Source organism: Chamaea fasciata, unplaced genomic scaffold (genome assembly GCF_029207755.1).
Source record: "Chamaea fasciata isolate MVZ Bird 193981 ecotype frontalis unplaced genomic scaffold, bChaFas1.0.hap1 SCAF_24, whole genome shotgun sequence".
NCBI lineage: Eukaryota > Metazoa > Chordata > Aves > Passeriformes > Sylviidae > Chamaea > Chamaea fasciata.
In genome coordinates, this window is record NW_027094109.1 from 6,976,496 (window position 1) to 7,001,942 (window position 25,447).

Below are 25,447 nucleotides of genomic sequence, written 5' to 3' on the forward strand. Positions count from 1 at the left end.
CTATCACACCTGTGTAAATGCACATATGTTTTGGTAGACAGAGGTACAGATGAAGCAGGGCTGGATGAAAACCTAGGAAACAGAGCCTGAACACACAGGTAGAGCCTGTGGCTGCACTCAGATGGTCACCCTTGCTGGAACATGCAGGGCTCATGGGCCAGCCAGGCAGCTGAGTGTTGATGCAGGTGAATCGGGCTGTGTTAGCCCTTTGTGCTAGGGCATACGCCCTGCTTCCCTGAAAAACAGGTCTGCCCCTGAGATGCTGTGGGAGCGGTTCTTCCCCAAGCTAGAGATATGTGTGGTTGAGGCACTGCATACAACAAGATGCACATGACTGTCTTAGGAACAGAGACTGTATGTGGGAATAATGGGGCTCTCAGGTGGTAATCCAAGCTACCACCAAAACAAATTCTTGTCATGCTGGCAGATGGCATAGGCAGCAGCTTGCTAACTTTTCCTGTTATGACCCAGTTTACAGAGTGGTGATTTCAAGTGACCCCAAATACTAATAGAGACATTGTATAAAATTGGATTTGTGTCAGGCCTGTGACCTTTCTGAAAACTCTCCTGATCTCTGCTCTGCAACTCGTTGGCACAGGCTTGCACGTTTGCAGCGACCAGGCTTCCAGGTGTCCTCTGGAGACAAAAGCACCGAGTAAATAAATCAGAGGGAGAGATTACTCTGTTTCTAGTTCAGCCTTATTGTAAGACTGTAGTAGCACTGACAGCAAAAGCTGTTCTTGCACCTTCCTTGACTATCTCCTTATTCCCTGGTAGGACGCACCACGGATTGCTTGCTCTACACTGTAGCTCTAGGGCTGGCGCCCACGTGCGGCGCTCTGTCCCTGCTGTTTGTGGTTGCACATGCTCGTGCGTGCCTGCAGAACTTGTGTCTGCCCCGGCACAGTTGCCAACACCCATCCTGGGCACATCGGCGTGATGGTTTGCCCGTCTGCGATGTGCGTTTGCCGGCGCACGTGGGCCCGGGGTGTGCTGTGCGCGCCGAGGCTGCCCGGGGCTCCCGCCGTGCCAGGCGGGGACCGGGGCGGCGCAGAGCCCCAGGCAGCGGCCGCGGGCGGGCTGGCGGAGCGGACGCGGAGCCCTGGGAGCCGCCGGCCTGTTCCCGCCGGCGCGGGATCCCGTGTGGAGACTGCTTCTGCCCGCGCGGCCGGCCGGGATGCCCCCGGATGGCAGATCCCGCGGGGACGGAAAGCCCCGCATCCCTGCCGAGGTCCCCGGCCGTCCCCCCCGACCGCCCCCGCTCCCTCCCGCCTGCTTTTTGGGCGAGGGCTCTGCGTGCTTTGTGTCGCCGAGTGCCGCGGCCGCGGAGCCAGTCCCGCCGCTCGGTATTTCCAGAGCTGCACTCGGCGGAAAGCGCCGTATCAGGATAAGAGTCCCCGCCGCCGCCACCCGCCCGCTCCCGCCAGTCCGACCCCGGGGGCGGTGGGAGGCGCTGGCTCCGCCGATGGCCGCATTTATCGCGCTGGTGGCCTCGCCGACCGATTTAACCCGTGGCGCCCCCTCTGCGGGCGCCGGCAGCGGGTGCGGTGCCCGGCCCCGCAGACTGCCCGGTGGGCTCCGGCTCTCCTGACCCTACCGGCTGGCAGGGGCAGAAGTTCCCTCGCAGCTCCGGCGCCCATAAACCCCAGCCTTTTCTCGGTTTGCTGCTTGGCAGGGCCTGTCCTGGACGGCAGCAGTGCCCCAAGACCAGGAACAGCCAGGCAGGGCCCCACGCAAAGCAGTCCAAATACATCTAGAGCAGGCAGCAAAGGCCACCTGAGGCTAGGCAGTTGTGGTAGGAGTGAAGCTCATGCCCCATGCCAGGATTCCAGCAATATCACGACTATGTGAACCTGAGATGGTTTCCCTAGGGCTGCTGTGAGCATCTGAGGTGTTGGGAGGATAAGGCTGGCATTCAGGACATACAAGAGTAACAAGAAGGGAAGAAGACTTGAAGAGCTGCATCCTGCCTGCACTCCATACGGGCATCAGGAATGCATCAGGCATCACAGCAATAGCAAGGCATCCAGGATGCTGAGTCTTGGTGTCATTGTGATCCTGGAACCATGTCAGGAGCTTGTCTTTGCTGGATGATGGTCTGTCAGCCATGCTGTAGCTGCAGCAGCGTATTTTCTTTTGGAAAGATGATGTCTCAGTTTGATTAAATTCTCACTTAGTACCTCAGTGCAGGCTGTGTTTTGCCTTTAGGACTGCAGCAAAGGAAAATCCCAGCATATGGAGGGGGCCAGAGACCAGTTCCAGCATGAGGATGCTAAGCAGGAGACTGGCTGGCTGGTTGCATTGCTTCATGAGCTGTCTTTGAGCTTCTAAGTTTCTTTTCACGGCAGTGGGCGAACAGTCTTGGTCTGCTGGAGATGTGATAGTCAGTAAGGAAAGGTGATTCTGTCTGAAAGGAGAAACCAAACTGGACACTTCTGATTCTGTCCAGGTCCATCTAGACAATGGCACAGGCTGCCTAGGCAGCTGCTACAGTGGCAAACTGTACAGTGCAGACTCCTTACAGTGGCCTGCTGCTGGTGGCTGCTCTGCTCAAATTCCAGTGAGCATGAAATGAGGGAACCCATTCTTCCCCAGCTGACTGCAGGGTTGGGTGCAGACCTGGGGCTTCTCCTAGGCTGGCCTTTTTCCCTTTTCCCTTAGCAATGGCTTAGTAGTACCACCAAAACAGAAGTGGGATTGAGACATTGCAATGCAGTCTAAGGGAGATGAGGCACATCAGGGACTTGTGAGACTATGGGATAGAATCTGTGCTAGTGTCTGAGCAGAAGAAAAGGACACTCTGGCCAGGAGTCTGCATAGGGATGGGCAGGACTGAGAGCAGCATGAGAAGAGATGAAAATATGTTTTTAGGCCTGAGTCTACCTCAGCAACATAACCTCTTCCATCTTCTTGCTGGACCCTTGTCTTTCTGTGGGAAAATACAGGATGAATCTGTGTGCCAGGTCTGTGGATTCAATGCTAGACTACAACCAGCCCCCTTGCTCCATAGCTATGTGGATCAGCAAAACAGAGAACTGCTCCCAAAACAGGCATTTCACAGCCCCAGACTCGTTCCTTTCCACACAATTTGTCTGGATTCTTCGATCTCTGGGGCCTCTGCTGGGGATCTGCTGGAGTGATCCACTGGGAAAATGCTTCACAAAGAGGCTGCCCCAGCTAAATGTGAGTCACATAATTAATTCCAGTACAGTTAATTGGACCTAATTAATCATATTCATAAGTATAATGAGGGCCTTGCCCACAGGGGTCTTGTGAAGGTCTGAGCTTAGGGCTGGTGCTCTGGAGAGTCAGTAGGAATGAACAAGTCCCAGAGCCTTGGACATAGCTTAGGACCAGCTTCCATCTACCCCATACATCCTTGTTGGCCAAACTTGACTGGACAAGGCAAGTCCTTCTGACCCCGTAGCCTTGTATTCTCTGCATCCCACAAAGGTAGCATGTGTCAGGAGCTTCTGGGTGGTCAGTCCCAATTCTTCCCAGGGAAGGGCTGGAGTCACTGTCACAGATGGCTCCCTCTTGGTCCTTAACTAGTTTGGGAGATTTTTCTTTTTTGTGTATTGTATGTAAGTTTTGTGGACAAAAGGCATGAAAACCCCATGCAAGGGAGGAACAGGTAACAGCCAAGTCTGGGCATGTTGACTGAGGCTTGCTAAGGTGCTGCTGTACTAGGCAGCTCCTGGGATGAGCTGTTGCTGTGCTGGTGGTGGCTTTGGCAGAGAGAGGCTTTGAGAAGCTCCAAGGAATCTGCTTCACCTTTTCCTCCCCTATCTTGTCTCTCCTCGCGTGGGCATAATTATAGAGCAGGGAAGGGGAGACTGGAAGTCATCATCAAGTGCAGGGAGGGTAGCTAGCCTGGCAGATGTTAATTAAAGGTAGAGGCTCTGAAACCAGCAGGCTCAGCTGAACCAGCAGCGGCTGATCCTCTTGCTAACCTTTCCCAGCCTTGCTTTGCCACTTTCATGTGTGCAGGCTGGGAGAGATATGAAGGGCTGTGATGCAGAAAGCCCAGAAGGTTGCAGGGAATGAGTGGGAAGAGAGAGGCAGCCAGAGGACCCAGAGGACAGGTGGTTCCATGTGTCCCTATGCACCACACCTGACTGGAGGGAAGGAGCTGCCTGTCTGGCTCTGGCACTGAGCTGTCATGCCCAATAGTGGTGGGTGAGCAACGTTTTAAACCCACTGCGCCTGTGCACGCTGTCTGCAGGGACATGAGCCCGGTGCTGCTACTGGGAAGGATGAAAGTGTGAAAATATGTCACTGTTTGCAGATGAGGCACTTGGGAGTTCACCAGAGAGGCAGGGAGATGTAGAGCCTCAGCACTCCCCTGGAGGGGTATATCTCCTTTGGGTGGCTAGTGTAAGCAAACGATGCTCGATGCAAAGGGGTTCCCAGCGCCTACCCATTCGTGCAGACTGCCGCCCTCCGGGGTAAACCCCAGAACACCCGCAGCCCGCCCCTTCCGTCTGCTTCGGCCTCGGGTGCCTTTCATAGGCACTTCTGCAAACGGGCGAAGCCACCCTGTGCCAGCTGCCTAAGAGGCGCCTGCAAAGACTGATGTCGCGTCCTTAGAGTTGGGGTTGGAAGCAGCCGGCGCTCCTCCCTCGCTCGCTCGCTCCCTCCTTCGGCGGCCGTGGCTGTTCGCTGGGCCTCGCTGCAGCACCGTCTGCCCGTGGGGAATGAGGGTGTCCGGGGCTCCGCCGCAGCCCCTCCCGCGTGCCCCCGGGGAACCGAGCCCCCCCGGTGCCGGGGCTCGCCCGGGCGGGGCGGGCCGGGGCGGGGCGCTCGCTGCCCCGCCCCGCCGGGAGATCCCCCCGCGCCCCGGCAGGGGGCGCTGCTGCGCGCCGCCCCCGGTGCTTGGGGCCGACACCCCCACCCATCCCTGTCCCCCATCCCTGTCCCCCATCCCTGTCCCCCATCCCTGTCCCCCCCCGCCGCCGTTCCCGCCTCCACTCCCGCGGCAGGCCCGCTCCTCCGTCCCGGTTCGGGCGCTGCGGGTGTGAACAGAGGGACAAGTCTTGTGTTAATTTTCAACCGAGGCCGCTGCCTCCCGTCAGTGGAGCTGGATTGCTTGTCCCCACATCACCTTGAGCTCTGCAACTCTCGGGATGCTGCCAAGTGGTCCCTGCTTCCAGCCCTCTCCTCCCAGCCCCACTCGTGGGCGGTTGGTGCGCTTCAGGCAGGAAGGCGACACGTCCTGGTTAGGATGCTGGTGGCATCGCCCGGGAGCGGGCAGGCTGCCCCCACAGCCTGGTGTGCGTGTGCACTGTGCGGCTCCCCTCCGTGGAGTTTGTTGTTCAGGGCAGGAGGGGGGTTAGTGCCTAGAAAACTTGTCGGTAAAGATAATAACATGCTGCTCCTCTCAAGGGCTGAAGCAAGTCCTTGTGCCTTGTGCGTAGAATTACAAAATATCCCGAAGTTGGAAGTGACCCACAAGGATGACTGAAGTCCAATTCCGCATAGGCTCTGGGAGGTGCGGTAAAGAGGGGATCAGGTGTGAGACCTCCCCGGCACAGTGAGGCTCAGGAGCAGGACACGCGGGGTGTCGGCCTGAGCAGAACGGGTGGCTTGCAGGCCGGTGTTTCGGGTGATAAAGGGCGGAAGGATGTTCAGCAGGAGAAGCCCCCGTGCCGTCGCGGGGGAGGAGTGGGATGCAATTCTGCAGGACCCGTGTGCCATCCCGTCCACGGCAGTGAGACTCGTGGGTGTGCGACACCTGGATGGGCACTCACGGGGTCCCGGTCGCTCGCCGCGGGAGGCCGGAATGGGCGGCGGTGCCGATCCCGGTCCCCGGCGGCGGTGCCGGTCGCGGGCGGTGCCGCTGGGCGGCCGGCGGGGCGCCCGCGACCAGGAAGCGGTTAATCGGCGCGCGGGGCTTTTATTTTGACAGGGCAGCGCCTGGCTCCGGCTCGGAGGAAAGTGAATGATCCTGTTTCTCCAAATGATTATTCAGGCTCCGGCGGAGAAAGGAGCACTCGGCCCGCAGCGCCTCGCCCTCGCCACGGCGCCCCCGCCCGCGCCCGGGCCGCCGCGCCCGCCCGCTCCGCTCCCCGCCGCCCGCGCCCGGCCGCCCGCCGCAGCGCGGGGAAGCCGTCCGCGGCCCGGGGCCGGGCGGGCAGCCGGGGCTCGCCGCGGCCGGACGCCCACCCCCGCCGGCGGGCGCGGGCTGGAGCCGCCGGCTCGGTCGGCGGAAGGAGCGGCGCGGCGGGGCGGGGGGTGCCGCCGGCAGCGGCCCCGACCCCGCGCCCTGCGGCGGGCGGCCGAGCCATGAGCGCGGCCCGCGCCGCCGGCCCCGCGCCGCTGGCCGGCCCCCAGCAGCCCGCGGAGCCGCGCCGCGCCGCCCCGGCGGGCTCTCCCGGCCTACCCTGAGCCGCTGCGCCGCCGCCGAGGTGAGTGCCCCGCCAGGCCCGGGCAGCCGCCGTCCCATTGTTCCGCCCCGGGGGGGAGCCGGGGCTCCGCGCCGCCCCCGCACCGACCCCTTGCCCCGCGCAGCCGGGCCCGCCTCGGGGCTGTCATCTGGCCGGAGGGGCGGCCGGGAGCCGCCGGCCGTGCCGGAGACTCCGGGCTAGCCGCCGCACCACCGCTCCCGGGGGCGGCGATAACTTGATGGGGGGACGGCGCCGGCCTCGGCTCGGCCTACGCGCCGTGTCCAGCCGGCTGGGGATGAGCTGTCAGTGCCCCCGCTTGCCGTGGACGTTGTCCCCGCTCCGCGGGACCCTTCCCCATTCGCTCTCACGTCTCGGGGACCGCGTTTCCCAGGTCCTTGTAACCCATTGCTGCTGCGGCCGCAGGCGATTCCTCGAGGACAAAAGTGCCTCGACTGGGGTTTTTCTCTAGGTTCAAAGAACTTATTCGGGTTGCGTCTGGTTTTACCAGAGCTGGTCTGGATTTTGCAAGACGTTATCGGATGCTGTTAAAGCCCCAGGGAGGATGGGAACTCGCCACGTTTCACGTGGGGTTTAAACAAACACTCCTGTCAGGGCCCATCCTAATTGTCAGGGGAGACCTCTCCCCTCTGTTTGCGGTGTTCTGCTCTATAGGCTTTGGTTCCTTGTTGAGATAAATCAGGCATGTGATCAACTTGGAAGAAAAATGAGAGAAACACCACATCTACATACGTATTTTCCTTGCACTCAGAAAGGAACCGATGTAACGAAACCTCCCCTGCATTGTATTAGAGACGTGTTTTTAGCAGGTGGTGAACTTGTTCCAGCCCCGCTCTGCTAGCAACCACTTGCTGGAATAGAAATGCGAGAAGGATGCATATCTGAACACATAAGTAATGCTACATGACAGGGCAGGCTGTTGTGTTGTTTTGTGCGGCAGCGTCTGCACGCCTTGGGGGCAGCTCTGTTTGACAGGGTGTCAGGCTGCAGCAGCATACGGTTGTGTCCTGGCTCTGCCAGGCAAAGGGCTGCCGACGGCGTGGCACAGAGGACAACCACGCACCTTTGGCTGCAGAGTGACGCTACAGGAGCCTTAGCTGCGCACTCTTGATCTGCAGGATCTGTTCTGCGAATGCGGCTACCACTCGTTACCCTGCCAAAATGCAGTTTCATTCCAGGCATGCAGTAACGACATGCAGCTCCTTCCATCCATCAGTCACATACATGGGTTGTGTGTGTGCCTTGCTTTGCTACTTTGGTGGCAGGAGGGATACGAACAGTGAGTCACCAAGGAAGTGATTTGCCCAAGGTCACTTGGCAAGGCTGCGTTGGTGCTGAATCAAGACCTCCTTTGACTCTGGTGCCTGTGATAATGCTGGCTGCGACCACACGTGGGTATGTAATACACACCCAAGGCTGGTACAAGTGCAGAAATGTCTAGGTCGATGTTGCTGCCTGATTCTCTGTGGTGGAAAGATTCAGAGTATCAGTGTGCTCTCTACAACAGCTGTCTGCTCCATTGGGACTTTTTCCAGAGCATTCATAACCTAAGTGCTGAAGAACCTTTCTGTTTGTTTTTTAATGTGTGTGTTGCCATTTTAGCTGAGCAGGTTGGTGGGATTGGTTGCTCCTCACCACCCTGACCTGCATCTTCATTACCTGGAAAGTCCATTTCATAGTGTTTTCTGCAGTGCAGTGTTGTAGGTATTACTGTCTCCCTCCCCCTGAAGGTCCATTTCCTCTTTCCAGATCCCTGCCACCGGAAAGAAATAAACAGGCAGCAGCTAAAGAAAAGCGTACTCAGAAACTAGAAACCACAGTTGTTGTTCAGTTCATGAAAGTAAAGTAGTTGTGTTTTGTACTTTGAAGCCCTTTTGCATCCCACTGTGTTGCTGTTGGAAGGTGGCTGTCTGGCCACTGTGTGACAGAGGGGACGGACAGGTGCATGAAGCAACTGGGACATCAGAAAGCTGGACATAGCAAGCTCACTCAGCTGTGCTGCTCCAGGGCAGCTGCCAAGGATGTGCTGGAGTTGCACTTTAGTCCTAGGCTAACTCCAGCTCATGAGCTGTGGACTTTGCTCATACCAGCCTGGAGTTTCTGAGGTCCAAGCTCAACCCAGCCTTTGATTTGTCTATCAAGCTGTCAACCCAGGCGGCATCGTGTTCTCCATACTTGCTGTTTTGGGGAGAAAAAAACTTTGCTTTTTCTTCTCTCCCCTGCTGTTTGCTCCTGCTGAACACTGAGTGCTTTCCCTTCTGTCAGTGCTTGCTGTGTGGAGGGATGTGGAAAGGAGGGATAGCTGAAGAGGAGGCTCTAAGTTCACTCTGTGGGGAGCATCAGCTGTGTCCCAACCAGTGGCTGTTTCTTACTGCTGTAGAGGGGTTGCTCTTTGTTACTCTTCAGCTGGTTTCAGGGTCCCATCCTGGGACCCTGAAACCAGCTGTCTGTTTCAAACTCTGTCTCTCTTCCCACTCTTTCTGTCTCTTTCAGCCCCATCTCTTGTCAGTACAGTGTCCAGTTCAGGATTAGCATCAGAACAGCCCTTGCTTCTTTGCCCTGTCTCAGGTGATTGCATCAGGCTTTGCTGCTTCTAGGAGGTGAAGTTCGTAGCGGTCAAAGCACTTGAGGATGTGTCTGTGTTCCTTGGATGTCCAGATGTGCTGCTGTAATGGGTTTTAATCTGCTCAGGTCTAGTCATTTCCTGGAGATGGCACAGGCTGGCTTCCAGCACTTAATTCCTTAGGGCTCCATCCAGTTTTAAATACCCTGCCTGACAGATCTCTCAAGTTGGTTTCTTCTGGGAGAATAAGTTCCATGTGGAAAAGCACATGTTTGCTGTTCCTGTCTGGGAATGCATCAGCAGTCTGTTCCACCTGTGAGTATGCTCCTGAACTCCTGTCACTGCCTCCTCCCAGGGATGTCGGCTGTCCCCCAACAACTTCAGCCAGGCAGAAGCCCAGAACTTGCTCTGAAAATGTCATTTTCTTCATGCTGTTGCTCTTTTGGCTGAGATCCAGCATCGTGCCAGTGCCCTGGGCGGGGGGCGGAGGTTGGGGGTCATGAGAGTGGGAGAGAGGGCACACAGGAGCCTTGTGCTGTGTTTGACTACTTTTAACATTTTTAACAGGAAATGTGGTATGTAGATGCATGGATATATAATATAATGCAGGGTAGAGATACCATAGTGATATGATGTACAGATGCAGCAATATTTTGTCAGCGTTACTTAAGCTGTATCAGTGAAGTGCAAGGATGATTGCCAGCACAACTCTTCTAGAAAATCTGAATCTAATGCAGGTCAGGTCTTGGTGTCAGTCAGCTCTCCTTTCCTCCCAGGGAGATGTTGACTGGCAAGTGCATTTTCTGGTGATCTCATGTGTGGTCCTGTGTTTCCAGAGGGTGGTGGGAGCTGTGAATTCTGACTTTATGTAGTTGATCTCCATGAGATCTAGTTGCCCTATAAGGTTTCTCATAGACCTGAAGCTGTGGAAAAATACACCTAGTAAGTATTGTGGCTGCCTTGCTTCTCAGTTGCGCATCTTCAGCAGTTCTGTGTGGTGCAGATTGTGAGGCTGGCCACAGTGATATTCCCCAGTTCTTCTCGACTTCTGTTTTGAAGATGTGTGCTGATTTCCAATGGGCCAGTCTTTGCTGCTTTGGTTTGGCTTCTTTCTTCACCACCTCTGGCAGCCCTGAGTGGAAGGTACCCAGGAACTGTTGCTGGAGATTGGTGGGCATGGTTTCTGTTGCTGTATTTTGCAGTTCATCAGCCTCTCCTGGGGAGGCAGCACCAGACAAGCCACGTGGCATGGATGAAAGGCACCCTTCCTTTTTCTGTGGTGCCTGTTGCAGCTCATCCGCTTGGCATCGGACCCTTCCTCAGAACAGGGAACTGGTTTTGTTTTCCTCCTACCTGATCTTCCATGAAACTCAAAGGTGGAGAGGGTGGCGGATTTTGTTCTAATTGGGACCAGTTCACAATGGCATTTGCAGTTGCCACAGGGTTATACTCAGCAGGAGATCGTGTAGGAGAAGCAGTTAGTGTCACTGGCACTTGATTCTGATTTAAGAGGCCTTTGGCGAGGCAGCTTGTCAGGAGTCCTGCTCGCTCCCTGCATGCTTGGCCAGCAGATCAGCGCTTGTTGATCCCCGGGGCAGCCTGGGCCATGGTGTGGCAGGAAGATGGAGCATGGGTTGTCTTGGCATGGCTATATGAAGCCTGTACCAAGCCTTGGAAATGGGTGTGCTGCTGTTGGGCATCCTGACTGGCTCCAAGTCCTGCTTGCTTGGGCCTGGACGTGATGCTGCTGCTGCCCCTCTTCCAAGGCATGGGATGGGCCATCTAAGACAATATGACTCCAAAATAAACAGGGTTGCCTTGATGCCAGCTACAACCCCACACTGGAGAAACCAGTGTGAGGATAATGGGCTGCAGTGCCCTGAAGAGAGAAACAGGAACCTGTTCTGCTCTTGCTGAATGTGTGTCCCTGCTGGGCACAGTCAGTGCAATGGAGCCTGCTTCCCACTTGCTCAACTATGAAGAGGTGGTCTGGTTCTTTGGCAGCTACTAGTGTCTGATTCCCTGTGTCCTGGTATCCTTGCTGAATTGTCAGATGGGTGCATCAGGGTGTGGTTTCCACACCCTTTCCCACTGCCTGTGATGGGAAATGCCTTCACCTGGCATCATCCTGCTGCATTTTTCTGGGCAGCTCCAGGCAGAGGAACATGCAAGCTGTGCCCAGGCATCTTTGGGAGACAGGACTTCCCCAATGCAGGCAGCTTGTCTGGCAGTTTCAGCTGGAGCCACTAGAGGAAACAGCACTTTGATCCTGGGTTTTTCTTCCCCCAAAGAGCTGGAGCTATGTTTGAGTGTTGAGTTTTTCAGCTTCAACTCAGGATGCCTGGAATCCCAGCTGGGGGATAATGGGGAGCCTCTTCTGATGCTGGGGTAATAGCCTCAAGATGGCTTTAGGACTGCGCTATGCACTGTGCCCAGAGGTGGGGCGTCACCCTGTTTGGTGATGAGCGCTGCTGGAGCCAAGTCCTGGGCCAGAAGCCAGGTTTGTGATCCATGCCAGAGAGGGCGAGACTTGGAAAGCAAAGCAGAGCTCCTCCTGAGTGAGAGATGGACTGAAATACTGAGCAAAACCACAGAGTGCTCCTTGTTCCTGCTTATGCCTACTTGTCTTCTTTCTTCCCCGAAGTATGTGGGAGGCCAAAGGATGGATCTACTAGGGAGCAGGAGGGCTGAGCTCCTCAGGCACATCTCCACCATTGTGCCTCTTCAGGGTGCTTGGTTGGTTGGGGGTTTTTTTCAGTTTTGTTTTGTTGTGGGGGTTTTTTTCCCTTTTAACCCTTCTCCTGGTATTGCTGGATCTTCCCCATCCTTGCTGCTGATTTAACAGCCACCTCCTTGCAAGGTGTGCTGTCCACAGCAATGCTGTGTTCAGTTGCACTGCTCTTTCTGTCACAGGTCAGCTAACCAGCTTTCATTTTCCTTGTTCAGCTCCTACTCCTGTGGCCAAGAAGAGGAATGGGCCAGGATATGGTTTGTGTAGAAGATGCTCTGTGGCACTGGCTGTTGACAGACTGTGCTTCTCAAAATGTAAGCACGGGAAATGCCAGGCTCTGCTGGGGTTGGTGCGAGCAGCATGGCTCCTGCCTGCTGGGTGTCTTGCAGCCTCTGGCCACAGCAATCTTCTGCCCTGTCACAGAACAGAAAAGGTTTTAAGCACTCTGCAGAAGCAAGTGATTGCTTTTTTTTACCTCCAAAATAGAGGTTGGCAGGAAAAGTGAAAGGAAGTGACTTAACCAAAGACAGGAAGGGAATATGTGGCAGAGCTAGAGACAGAAGCCAGAAGCCAGGACTACCAGTTCCTGCTCATCACTCCTACTCTGTTGCCTCTCTGGGTCTCAGCCTCCTATTCAAGGCATAGGCAGGGTTTTCTATTCCTCTGAGAAGCTGGAGGTCAGGAACTCCTCTCTTGGAGTATCTTCAGTGCCCTGTGCATCTTTGAGTTTTCCAGCCAGATTTGCCCAGCAGCAGTTGGAAAGCTGTGAATTGTGTGATCACAGCAGAGTTGCAAACTGTGTCCTTGGCTACCGAGTGGAGCTTCTGGTACTCCAAGGAGCGCCGTGGTCCTTGTCTAGTGTCCACCCTGAAAAGAAATGCTCCTCTCCAAGAATGCTGTGCCTTTGTTGGGAGGGCCATACCCAACTTTCTCTTAAGGGTTTGTGTTAGGAGTCCTGTTTCTCTCTGCTCGCAGCGTATCCCCCGCTAAAGTTTGCTTCATGAATGGTCTTCTTTGACTTGCCACCCAAAGCACGGTACCTGTCTGATCAGGTCTACATCACTTACCTAGTTCTGCAGGCAGGGTCTCTGAAGCATTGCAGTCTTCCTAACAGAAAGTAAAATCTTAATATACTCTTTGGAAGAAGGATCCTGCTAAATAGCTGTGTATCAACGAATAGCTGTACTCCTTCAGATGGACAGGGGCTCCAACAGTGGGTACAATGACTGTTGCTTTGTTCTGTTGCCATGCTGAGCTTCGGGCCTCTGGAAAGGCTGCAGCTGGGAAAGGATGCTGGCTTATGAAAAGGTGGCTTATAAAAGGCAAGGATCCCAACAGCCCACACTGTAGGTCTCCCTGCTCAGGGTGGGGAGGAAGTGGATGGGGAGCTCTGAAGGGTAGTAGCTGAGCAGAAGGGCTGCATCGCTGGTCAACCCTTGTCAACATTAAGCTGGCAAAGGCTGTGGAAACCCCTGCAGCACTGGAGCTTTCACCACTTCCTTGGCAGGATTTATTCTAGCACTGATCTGTAGCAGAGAATCAGGCCAGACAGGGCCTGAACAGAGCAAGTCCAGCCACAGGCAAACCTTAAGCGTGGCAGTTAGGCTGGGCTGAAAGCTGCCTGTGTCCTGCCTCTGTGCAGCCTTGTTTGAACTTTCCTCTGGCAAGGAGCAAAAGGAACCGAGGAGACCTAGGGCTAGTCCAAGCAAGTTTCCTCTGCTCTGTCCGCCCCCAGATGCAACTGGGGCGGGGTTGGGGGTGATAGCAGCAGCTCCAGACTGTCCTCCCAGGGCAGAGCAGTTTGGGGGGACTTTGGTCAGGACAGCTTTTGAGCAAATGTTTCTTTCCCTCTGGTGTTCCCTGCCTCTTGGGCAGGGAGGGGGAAGTGAAACTGTGGTTCAGACTGAGTCCTCTGGATGGCAGGAAAATTGCTGAGTAGCTGGTTTCCAGGTTGCCGAGGATCTAGCCAGGGCCCGGTGTGGCTGCCAGAAGCAACAGGCTTGGAATTTCCTCTGCCTGGTGCCAGCTCCACTTGGGCTGGCTGCAGTACCTCTACTGGGGCTGTAGCTCTGCTTGAGCTCTGCAGTTGGGGCGCTCCCAGAGCAGGGGTTACACTGGAGCTGGAGCTGCCCCCCTCATTCTCACAGCCTGGTTTCTATTTTCTTTTCCAGGGTCCAAGATGTTTTGAATTACATAGCCTACGCCTCCCGCGGGGCTCCTTGAGCAGCCGCCTAACGAGCTGAGCTCCTGACAAACTTTGCTCTGGCTTTAGCTATGCTTGGAAAATTTTACAGCCTTTTCAGAAAAAGGAAATGCCAGGAAAGGCCTGTCTCTTCTTACTTTTATGAGGGGGTCCCAGTTGAGAGAGGATGCAATGAGTTTGGAGAAGAAGACAGGAAGGATTTTGTATATGGTAGTATATACACTTCCTAGTGATCAGGGTGAGCGGACTCAGTGCGTTTTCCTGTAGTGGGCACAGTGGGGGCGTGACCTGCAGGGTGCTTGGTGGATGCACCGTGGACACAGCAAGCAGTCACTCCTTTGCTGCAGGGATGTGGTGGTCTGTGTCTCTTCTCTCCAGCTGCCAGCATAGCCACTGGCTGTTTAATCTTTGCTAATTATGCTTTTTCTGAATGGCGGTGGTTTTATTTCTACTGTGGTTGCAGGCCAAGTGCACTTGCTGTGTGTCAGTACCCAAGGCTCGGGAGAAGGATTGCCACCAGGTGCTGTGCTGGTGGTTCCTTATCCAGGCAGGGTGTTGTGGGCATAGGGCAAAGAATGCAGGTGCTGCCAACACAGCGTTTGACCCAAGAGGGATAGTCCTGTGTAACTTTCCCCTTTGGATGAGAAACCATGTTACAGAAAGAGAAACTGGGAGCCAAAATAAATGGTGTCTTACCTGCCTTCCCTTTGTAAGATGGTGCTGAGAAGGGAGGAGTGTTGAGGAGTTGGGATTGTAGCACTGAAACAGTGAGGAATCTTTGCATCGCCCTTGGCCAGTAGACTAGTCTAATGCCTTGTCTGATTTGCGTATCAGTTAATTTTTATTCTAAGAGGACTCAAGTGGACCCAAGTGCCAGACTGCATCTCAGTATGCTATAGGAAGAACCCAGGATCTGCTTGATTTGATCTGAACAAGCCTGTGGATGGTACCACTTAATGAGCCAAAGATACTCCTCCGGGCAAAGTCAGTTCCTCTCCGTCTGAAATGGGCAAATGCCAATTTTTCTGGGGGTCTTCAGATCCCATTGAACAGCCTGGGCAGCGATTGAGTGAGAGTCTTGTAGTCACTGGTGGTGGTGAGGATCCTCTCTGATGGTAGGATGGTTTTCCTGGGACCTGCCACTGCCCTCGGGGATCCCAGTGCCAAGGGACCGATTTTCTAAGGTGCTGCTTCCCATCATCATATGACTTGTCAGACACAATGCTGCTTGGCTGACCACCTCTCAGGTTCAGGACAGAACCCATGGGAGAGGGGTAGTTGCAAGATAGCTTCTGGTTGTAGAGCTGCTTTGGTCAGCCTCGCGGCTGTGGGACGAGGAGAAAGCCAACCTCCCCTGCCCAGAGGCAGGAAATGAGAATCACGTGGGCTGACTTGGAGCCTCACCGGCAACTCATGCTTGCAACAAAAGCAGTGGGGCTGGGATTGGGCTCACTGGCTGACTGCCACGGCGCTGGTGGCCTTGTTCAGTGTCCTCCATTTGCACAGAGAGGGGGGGCAGAAGGGGTGTCCCCTTTTGGCTGCAGTGCTCAGAGGGGGAGGCTGCAGCCAGAACTGGTCTCTATTCCTCTTTGTGCTGTGCATCCACCCTTCGGCACTTGTCTGGGCTCTCACTGTGAGTGTCCAGCTGTTGCGTATGCTAGGAGTAAAGGCAGCTCATGGGCTGTGGCACGCTGCCTTCGCCCAGGGCCCCGTAGACAGACTTGGCCCCAGCACAACAGCTGTGCTGGGGTTTGCAGCTGCCACTGCTTCCAGGACAAGAAGGGTCTTGCAGTTTTCATGACAGGGATTTTCCTCCTGCATTTGAGGTCTCTCAGCAGTCATCCTGAAGTCTTTCTCTAATCCCAGCTGAGGTGCCGGGACTCCCACTTCCCATCGCTGAAGTAGTGGTTATCGGAGGGAAAAGCAACATAAGCTTTCTCAGTGGACCCTGTCGTGTTTATCCTGTTCCATTACAGTGCAGCAGCAGTGGCACCAGCCGCTGCCTTCCTCCCCTCACTGGGCTGGAGCGCTGCAGGCTCTCGGCAAATGCTGTCTGCAGACATCTGCTGCCTCCTCCCCCACTGCCTCCTGGCAAGCGGCAGCAGCTTCCCAGCAAACAGCCTGCTCTTTGCATCACCCCCGCACACCCGACCAAAGCTCCCTTCTGCTCTTACAGGCACCTTCGCAGGACCTTGAAATGGTGGTTTCCCCGGTGCTGGCTTGGCTCCAAGCAGCCTTCTGCTTCACAAGACCATAGCTGAAAAAATTCAGGGTGCCTGATGGAGGAGAAAGACTTATTAAAGGTGATGCTTACTGGGTTCTGGCTTAAGATTCAAACGGGCAACTCTCTTTGGCAGGGCTCCAGCTGGGGCCTGAGGCAGGCCTGGAGTCTGGGGCAAAAACCTTGGAGCCGTTTGACTGGAGCAGATGTGGCTAGGACAGCTGTGAACTGCAGCCCTGGTGCCAGAGCTGGATGCTTTGGGCCGGTGTCTGGCTTGAGTATGTCACATGCAGCAAAGGAAGGCAAAGTTCACTGTTGCAGGTATTCGTGCAGCCCCTTCCAGGAGACAGGAGCTTTTGTTTCTTTCTGCTCTGGCCAAGGAATGAGGTGATGTGCTCCTTGGATGTAGATGGCCACAGGGTTTCTGTCTCCAGAGAGTAACCTCCTGGCTTGATAGTCCTGCCATCTTGGCAGTAGGAGGCACCTGGAAAAGTGGCATTTTTGTGGGTTCAGTCTCTCAGTAATGCTGCACCAGGTTCCCATCTGCGGGTATTAGCATTTGGTACCAGAAGGTGTGGCAGTGACCTAAGAGATCTTTACCCCAAGCCCAGGCAGTCCCCTAAGCCACAGTTGCCAAGATGCTCTGGCTGCATCTTGTATGCTTCTAGCCTGGGGACTTCTCTGGAGAGCAGAGGAGCTGGGAGAGATGGAGCAGAAGGATTTAATGAAGTGGGCATGAGAAGTGTAGCAAACTCCTTTCTCCTGAAACCAGTGAAGCAGTAGCTGGGAGCATGAAGGCAATGCCTGTCTGTGATCTCAGGGCATGCCCAGAAGGAGGGCTGAGGTATGTGGATTAGTCAGAAGGGATGGTAGAGGATGAAAGAGGATTCTGCAGCTCTGACTGTAAAGGCAGTTTTGGAAGAAGGCGCTGGAGGGATTGCAGGTGGGACATGAAAATAGGAGCTTGGAAAGATGGGATAAACAAAGCCAGGAGGGAAATTTGCCATTTTGTACCCAGATCAGGAAGATGTGAGCACAATTTGAACTGATTTAGACAAGAAGTCACAACTCTGTGTTTGGAGGGAGAAGGGATCATCATCATCATGTGACCGTCTTTGCGGTAGAGGAGTGCAGAGGCACAGCCAGATCCCCCCCGGCAGCTTGGAGAGAGCTTGGTGTTACGTGGAGAAGTATTGCTTGGCACACAGTTGACAGTAGGTTCTGTTTGGTTAATAAGACTGTGGGCCGTGACTTCACCTGGTGTCAGAAGAAGTGGTAGTGGGAGAGCTGTGGGGATGCCATGTAAATGCTGCTGGAGGAGCCTGTGAAACCATCTGAATGCCTGTGACGGATGTGGCATAGAGATGGGAGCTGTGGGACAGTGTCTGGCTGGCAGCGAGCAGTGAGGCCAGGGCCTTCGTGGCAAGCAGGGCCGAGGTGCTCCTGTGGGCACACTTCTGGGTGCCAGTCTCTGGCAGCTGGGCCCAGTGCTGCTGCACGCAAGGAGAGAGCCTGGAGCAGATCCAGCAGCCAGACCCAAGTTGAGTGCTTGGGTGTGCTGTTTGTCTGGGCAGCAGCCGCAGGCCCCTTCTCCTTGTTGGTGTGGCGCTGAGCACAAAGGAGATGAAGCAAAGGAAGGATAAGGCATGTGTTTGAGAGGGAGATGAGAGATGCCACTGAGAAACAGAACTGAGCTCTCTTCTTTTTGTAGGGTCGGGGCAGAGGGGCTGGGTTGCAGGCCAGAAACACTCACACATGTCCCTGAGAGGGGAGGGGAAGCTGAAATGCTGCAGGAAGCCATGCTTTTGCCTGCACAGGTGATCCAGAACTGCTGCAGCTCAGGGGTGACACAGCAAAGCCATGCTTCCCCCAGCCATCTAGACCCTGTCTCAGAGCCTAGGAGAAGACGGCTAAGGAGGTTAGAGGTCTCTGGCAGGCAGCCTTTAAAGCCCCCACTGAGGAATAGAGGTGTCAGCAGCAGCTGGAGGCGAGGACTGGTAGGTTCTGGTGTTTATCCAGTGCTGAGGAGAAGCAGAAGGTGCCATGTGGAGGCCAATTGTTGCCTCCCGCAGGAGATCAGTGAGGGAGTGCAGGGGAAGGCAGCTCGGCACGATGTTATCCTGAGAAGAAAGCACTGATAATTGGAGGCAGAGGGAGCACCAGGGCTCAGGAGATTTCTGCTCCTTTGAGCGGGGAAGGGGTGCCAAGAGTCCAGCAGGATCCTGGCTGCGGGTGCACTCCATCTTGTGAGTGCCTCGATCAGTGCTTCTGGTTGTGACTTTGTCCTCGAAAGCTTCCCAGAGGGAAGTGGCATGGCAGGTGTAGGTGTATGGACTGCAGGGACTGGTGCTGGGCTCAAGGAGAGCGGTACCTGGCTCTTCTCCCTTCTCTGGTGGTGCTGGGTGCATTCCTATGAGTTACCATTCCCTCCGTGTCAAGGCTGGTGCAAGACTTTAGCACATGTGCTTGGCTGTCACTCTTCTGGGCTCTTTTTTTCCTCTGCAAGAACTCCAACTCCTGGATTGGACCCGCAAGCAGGACTCTGTCGCTAGTGGGTCAGGAGCAGGCTGAGCCAGGAGACATGGAATGGAGCTAAGCGCAGGCCCTGGGCAACACTGGAGCACCAGCTGGCCCTTTTGGGAGGCCAGCGGCCTCCCTAGCCCCAGCTCGTGTGGGGTGGCCTCAGTGGACCAGCAGCAGCTGTCTTCTCTGCACTGGAGGGATGGAGCCAGGAGAGGGGGAAGGGAGAAATCACCCCCAAAGGGTTAATAGTAGCTTCAGCCTGCTGCTCAAAGCCCAGGCCCTGCTGCAGGAGTGGTGTTGAGCAGCCTGCTCCAGTTGGCGTCTGTCCCAGAATGCTTTGGAAAAGCACTGGCCTCTGACCCCCAGTACAAACTGAGCCCAGCACGTGGGAGGGAGAAATTACTCCCAGACCTTCAGGCTCCAGGGTTTACAAGCTGCCTGCAATAAAGCAGCCATTTTTTCCAACAGTTATTAAATCTCCCCTTTTAGCTCACTACAAACCTCTGCCTGTCGTTCCCGTACCCTGTTCCTAGCCCCATATTGTGCTTCTCCTGCTCAAGCCCAGAACACCTCTATAAGATGAGGCAGGCCTTTTTGGGGAGGGCTGAAGGCTGAGGAGAGCTCCAGCCACTGGTTCGTGAACAGTGCCCCTCACCCTGCAGTGGCGGGTCCCATCCAGCTTGGCTGCTGTACTTGTGTCTGTCTGCTTCCTGCGTGAGCCAGTGCAGGCAGCAGCAGCCTCCCCAGGTGCCTTGCTGCAGCAATCCCTGGGGGAATCCTGCACCTGCTTCTCCCACTTGCAGGGTGCACACCTTCACCCCTCTTCTGAGCCCCCATGGGGCGACTGGGCCTCTGCTGATGGACCATATTTCAGTATTGTCTTACTGTCCATGCTGGAGGCTGGGAAGCAAAGAGCAAAGGTTTTCTTCTTGGCCCTGCTGATGGCTGGGGCAGCTATGGACACGGCCTTGGTTTTCCTTTGCCGCAGTTCTACTATCTTAAAATGGGAATAGGAGCAGAGTTTGCACTTACCTGTTGTCAGCTCCTTAGGTAACTTATTCTGTCTGCACTCCCTGCAGTGAGCGACGGATTAATTGCCAGGGAGGCTGGCCAGTTTCTATGGGAGATCACTGCGTGGGAGGCTCATGAGGCTTCCTTCACCAGCTAGTGTTTGTAATGACTGCTGCAGCTGGAAAGTGCCAAGAACTACTTATTCACATAGGATTTCGTGACCATCCAGTTGTATGGAAGTGCCGAGCTGGCGTGGAGCAGTGAGCGCTGCCTGTCTGGTGCTGTGCTGAACATGCCAGCATGTTGAGTTGCTGCAAAGGGTGTGGGGAGCACGTGTTTTTGTTTGTACAGTACTTTGGGAACAGAACACTCTTAAAAGTGGCTACCATGCCATGGGCACTGCGGGATCTAGATAAATGAAATGGGAGCTAGTATTTCAAAACAACCTCTTCCCTGCTCCTCCCACCTCCTGTGCACATTCCTCTGGCGAGGAGCAGGTAAAGGTGAGGAGGTGCCCACAGAATGCAGCTGTAGCCCATAGCCAGGGAGCAGCTGCAGCAGCAGGCAGCCTAGGCTCCACAGTCCTCTTCCCAGCACACGTAGGACACATTGAATGGAGCAGGTCACCTTAGCCTTGGCCATGCCACCCGTCAGGCAGGTGACACCTGCCCGGGGGCCCAGACCACACTCCCTAGCCCTTGAGGTGGCTGGAGGATAGCAGCTCTGAGGGTGGTAACCCTGGAGCCTTAGGCTTTCACTGCCCTTCTTTTTCAGAGCCAGAGGTTTGCCAGGAGCAAAGGGCCTTAGCAGGAGTCTCACGCTGCCCTGGCACTGGCAGACCTGTGCCGTGCCTTGCTCTGTGCTGCACCCCTGGGCACAATGAGGCAGGGAAGCCATTTTCCTAAACGTGTCTTGGGCCAGTCTAGGATTTACTCAACACACAAGAAAAAAAGCACATTCATCCGAACCCCCTTCTCTCTCTGAGGCTTGGTTTTGTTTTTAAATCTATATGGCAAGCGACCAAACTGGCTGAGTCAGTCAGCTGGCTGGCCACCAGAAGTAAAAATGCGGTTTTGTCCCCTCCCTTGTTCCACCCCGCTTCCCCCTGGATTTTTTTTCTCCTTCACTTAGCGACAGTTTCGTGTATTTACAACAAACCTCTTTCTGCCTCCTTCTCTCTTGGGGCTGGGACAAGTGAAAGCTGTTTTTTATTTTCAGAATCAGCCTAGGGAGAGAAGGTGCAGGAGGGCAGCCTGGCTTTGCCTTCTTGCTTCTGCTCACAGTGATGTTGCCTGGGAGGAGAGGGAGCTCCCTGCTGTGTTCAGGCCTTTGCAGGCTGATGGCAGCATCTGCTGTCACACAGGCAATTAGATAGAGAGGTGAAGTGTCTTGCCCAAGGCCGTGCAGACCTGGCCTGGGAAGATGGGAACTGAGAGCCAAGTCTCCTTTGGACGCTGACCCCCAGAAGCCATGCCGGCCATAGGCTGGCTTTCCGGGGGCAGGAGGCTGTGTGAGGTTCCTGAGTGTTTTCCTGGATGCTGTGGTGTAGGGATGGTCTGGTTGAAATGTGCCCTGAAGTTGTCTCTTCCACTGGGAAGATGGGAGCCAACAACACTCCTGTGTGAATAGCCAGCATCTTGTAGAGGGCCAGGACGCTCTTTTGTCAAGGGGCAGCCAGGGGTGTGTGAGCTCTGTGTGAGTCTGGTGGCATGGGCAGCTGGCCAGGTTTCAAGCACCTTGTGCTGTTGGGTTGCTCACGATGTATCCTGTGTCCAGAGAATGGGAGCATAAGAGGTGTTTTCTTGCTGTGGCCTGTGGTTTGGCCATCAACATCTTTAATTCCTAGGCATCCAAATTCTGTAGCCCCATCTGTGGGCAGCCTTGTGACCCATTCTCAGGGTGGGCAGGAGATGGTGCAGGGGGTGGAGCAGGTGTGATCTAGGTACTCACTCTGCTCCCTCCCTCCTTCCCTGTGGCAAGCCTTAGTTCCTGCCTGAACTGTGTGACAGATCCTAACAAGTCATGGGATCTCAATGTGTGTCCCAGCTCGCAGCGGGTCACTGGGTGCTGGAGCATGTGGCACCCCACAGAAGTAAAACTTAGCTGTAAATAAAGGAGGCTACTCCTGTAAGTTTTCAGATGCACATTGTCCGGTCGGCTTCAGAGACAGATTTTCTTAATTTCTCTGTTGATAGTTGCTATTTCCAATGCACACAATGCAGCAAATTCTCCAGTCTGACTGGCTTCTGTGTACTTCAGCAAGGGGGCTGCCTGCTGTGAGCCACGCAGTAGCTGAGGATACCCACATTGCACTGAACTAGTTTGCCTCTTCCTCTGTCGTAAATCCTAACTTAATCGTGGGACATACTTGTAAGGCAGCAAAGGTGGGGAAAGGGGAGAAATTGATTTTTTATTTTAGCAAGGGAGTGGTGGGCTAAGAAACGTTAAAAGGCAAAATAAATCCTTCAAAATATTTTGCTGTGTTGGATTGAAGGGAACTGAAAGATGGACAAAGAGGCTTAAGAGCACAGTGGGGAAAGGTACCCACAGGTTGTTGGTAAGGCTGAGCCTCTTTGGCACATGTCACATGGGGAATGCAGACATAAGGGGAACCATAGCTCTGTTATTCCCCAAGACTTATGTCTCTGCATATGTAGTTGTGTCCCCTCCTCTTCTCTGATGGCTGGTGGCCATCTCTGATGGTCTGCTATACAGTAAAGCTGGAGATGGCTGTGAAAGTGCTGCAGTGTGCAGACATCTGCAGTTCACGCAGGAATTATGGCAGCAACTCAGAAGAGGTGAGGAAAAGCAAGAAGAGATGCTGGGATCTGGTGCTGGCAGAAATTTCTGGGACTAGAAATTAGTAGAGGGTAATGGATGCTGCACACCTGCTGAGCAGTAAGGGGAGCTTTGAGGTCAGGAGGATGCTGGGGATGTATCTCCGGCCTATTGCCTAGTCCTCAGCCTGTCATCACTTCTCTTTCCTTTCCCATCTCTTAAGAGCTTACGCCCATAGGCTTGACAATGTGTGGGAAGAGGAGAGCTCTGTAGCAATACCTGAGTGTCTTTCTGATGGAAATCGCTGTGCCTGACAGAGCCACCCTTTTTCCTTGAACTTATTTGTGGTCATTCACTCAGCAGCCATCCAAGACAGAAGAAGAGGAGGAATGGTTTGGAAAAGAATCTAGTAGCCTGCAGTTTGCTGACACTTGTGGCCAGGTACTGAAGTGGATACCATTGTTTTCCACCAAACATGGAGCACACTGGGGACTGGACCCAGTACAGGAACTTTTTGTAAGCAGTGCTTTTGGTAATTACCTCTGTTAGTGGATGTCTGCTTGATCCTGGTACTTAACCTATGTGCTTTTGATTTTGCCGGAGAAAAGGAAACAAGACTTGTCAGTTCAGTTTTGTCCTAGTTGGTGTAATTTTTCAGCCCTTGCCTGGTTGGATTGCAAACCTGTGGGAATCTTGAAATCCCACTGCTCTTTCTGACAGGTAGGGGCAGGGAATATAATCCTGAAATGGATCTGCTGTTTAAATCCTTTCCATCTCATGATCTGAAACTTCTGATGAACTGCCTGGCCTTCAGCCCCCCTCTTTCCACCCTTGCTGGACTCCTCAAAATGCTGGTGCTGTCTTACAGCTGTTTGTGGTGTTCCTCCACCCAACAAGATGGTTTTTAAAGTTGAGGGAGTGGAGGAGGGAAGCATCTTTGAGGAACTACTTAACTTCCAGATTTGCTTGCATTCTGCTCCCCAGGCAGGTGACTGGAGTTTGGCATAGTCTGTTTCTAACCTCATCCCCGGGAAAGATGCTTGTAACAAGGTCTGATCCATGGGCAAACTTCTAAACAATCACAAACTCGTGCAGCAAATCAATACCTGGATCAATGGGGTTTTTTTTTCCTCTCTCAGAGTACAGCTGTGTTGACTCAGTGTACTGAGGCTGTTTCCTAGATCATCTCTCTGCCAAAAGCTGAAATGAACAGCTGGAATTTCAAGCTCTTTTCCATTTCTGTTGTCACCTGAGTTGAAGGAGTACCTGCATTTTAGGCCTCACTGGAAGTCTTGCTTATAGTTCTTGGAGTCACCTTGCTGTCTCGAGTACATCAGAGGGGTGAAAGGCGATGGGCAGCTTGGCAAACCCTGAGCAAAACTGTGTAGGTTTGTACTTTCTGCCTTCTGACCTTCCTATTTGTCAGATGCCCTTTTGAATGCACTCCAGAAAAAGGCAAATGACACTTCAGTGGACTTGGTCCCTTCCACTGGCCCACATCTATAGGGACAGTTTTGAGGGAGCCCCCACCAGTGTGCTCTGTGTGTGTGTGTGTGTGTGTGCTGGACAAGGAGGCTTAGCGCCATGTGTGCTGTGTTGTGGCAGGTGTTCGCCATCACATCACCGTGGGGGTTAGAGACTGGTAGAAATGGAGCACTCCCAAAAAGCCTCATCCTGCACAGCCAGGCACTTTGTGTTTGGAGCTTTTTCTGTAGTTTTACTTGTCTGGAAGGGAAAATCACTCTTGTGGAAATAGTTAGAGATGAAAATGTAGCTGCTATCTCATCCTCGGGCTGTTATCACTGTGTGGAGGATGGACACTGCATGTCCCCTCCCTGGGGTCGTGCATGCACATCATCCTATGATGTGGTGTCAGGAGGGCCAGAAGCCAGGGCTGAGATTCTGTGTGATGGTCTTCAGTGAATAATGGGAATTTGAGTATGATCTTTGTTTGGCACAGAGCAGGTGGGCAGCACTGTGTCCTGAGGACGCTCAGGAGAATGGTCTGTCTGGTCCTGGACAGTACATCCAGATTTGGGAGCTGACAGTTCATTTCCTGTTTTGCATTAGGCCGTGAAGATGATTGTTGTCTCCTAGATTTGCCCATGTGGAGTGAGGCTATTGGGCTTGGCAGTCAGAAGGGTGAACCCACTCATGTCTGTGATGTTTGGAAAGAGCTATGAAAGACTTGGAGCCCACTCTGCTCCAAAGCTGTTTTATCTGCAACCTTGCCCAGGCTCTCTCTCTGGAGTGTTTGAGAAAATCCTGCAAGCTGCAGCTGGATGTGAGTAGGGTGGTGTGTCCTGGGCCTCACATATATCAGGCTTTACTTGCTTTCCCAGTGAGGTTCTGGTGCCCAGAGGTGGGACTGCTGAGTTTGCTGAGCCAAGCATTGAACAAGAGAACAGGTGTCCTCTGTTCCCTGCTGTGCTGCAGGGTAGGCTCCCTGTCTAGATTGGAGTGCCAGGGCCTGGACACTGCAGGACTTCTTGTGCTGAGGCCGAGCAGGGCTGGGCTGCAGGAGGACAGGTGCCTGGCTGTGTCCTGCAGCACTGCTGTCCTGCCAAGGAGGAAGGCACAGCAGGACTTCGGTCACATCCACCGGCAGAGAGGCTTCTACCTTCTCTCCTACCTTCTCTGTACACATGTGCCGGTACAGACACGCACATGTGTACAGATACAGGTTCACACCGGCATGAACATGCTTGTGCGGATTCACATGAATTTGCAGTTAAGCAGGCACACCCATGCTGGCACAGATGCAAACAGACCCATGCTGGTGCAGGCCTGCTCGCTGTCATAGAGGCAGACGTGTTCATATTTGCATGACTCCAGGCTTGTGCTGGCACAGGCACTGGTATACATGCTCCTGTGCTCACAGACACTGGCAGCCGAGCGAAGCCATGGCACTGGTCTATTTTTGGGAGCACTCCTAAGAATTGTGAGCATGTTTCAGATGTTAGAGTCTTAGATGGGGGAAAGCTAGAACAGATGGCTGGAGGGTTCAGAGCAG

General features: G+C 54.3%; 2 protein-coding genes across 4 annotated transcripts in view; both read left to right on the top strand.

Moving 5' to 3' along the window:
- The window catches only part of BCL9L (BCL9 like), a 62,309-nt gene that overhangs the window by 10,790 nt on the left and 26,072 nt on the right, over positions 1–25,447 (top strand). The window contains exon 1 of one of the 3 annotated variants that reach the window (XM_066203676.1): positions 6,277–6,407. The exons of 1 other annotated variant lie outside the window; for it this stretch is intronic. The gene's annotated coding sequence lies outside the window, so the exon portion shown is untranslated. Of the gene's footprint in view, positions 1–6,276; positions 6,408–25,447 lie in introns of those variants that run through there. One more of the 3 variants, XM_066203675.1, reaches the window with a different exon arrangement.
- LOC136300728 (basic salivary proline-rich protein 4-like) lies at positions 940–6,587 on the top strand. Its single transcript, XM_066203306.1, has 2 exons — positions 940–1,571; positions 5,972–6,587. The coding sequence occupies exons 1-2, from the start codon at positions 940–942 to the stop codon at positions 6,585–6,587; spliced, it is 1,248 nt and encodes a 415-aa protein (XP_066059403.1).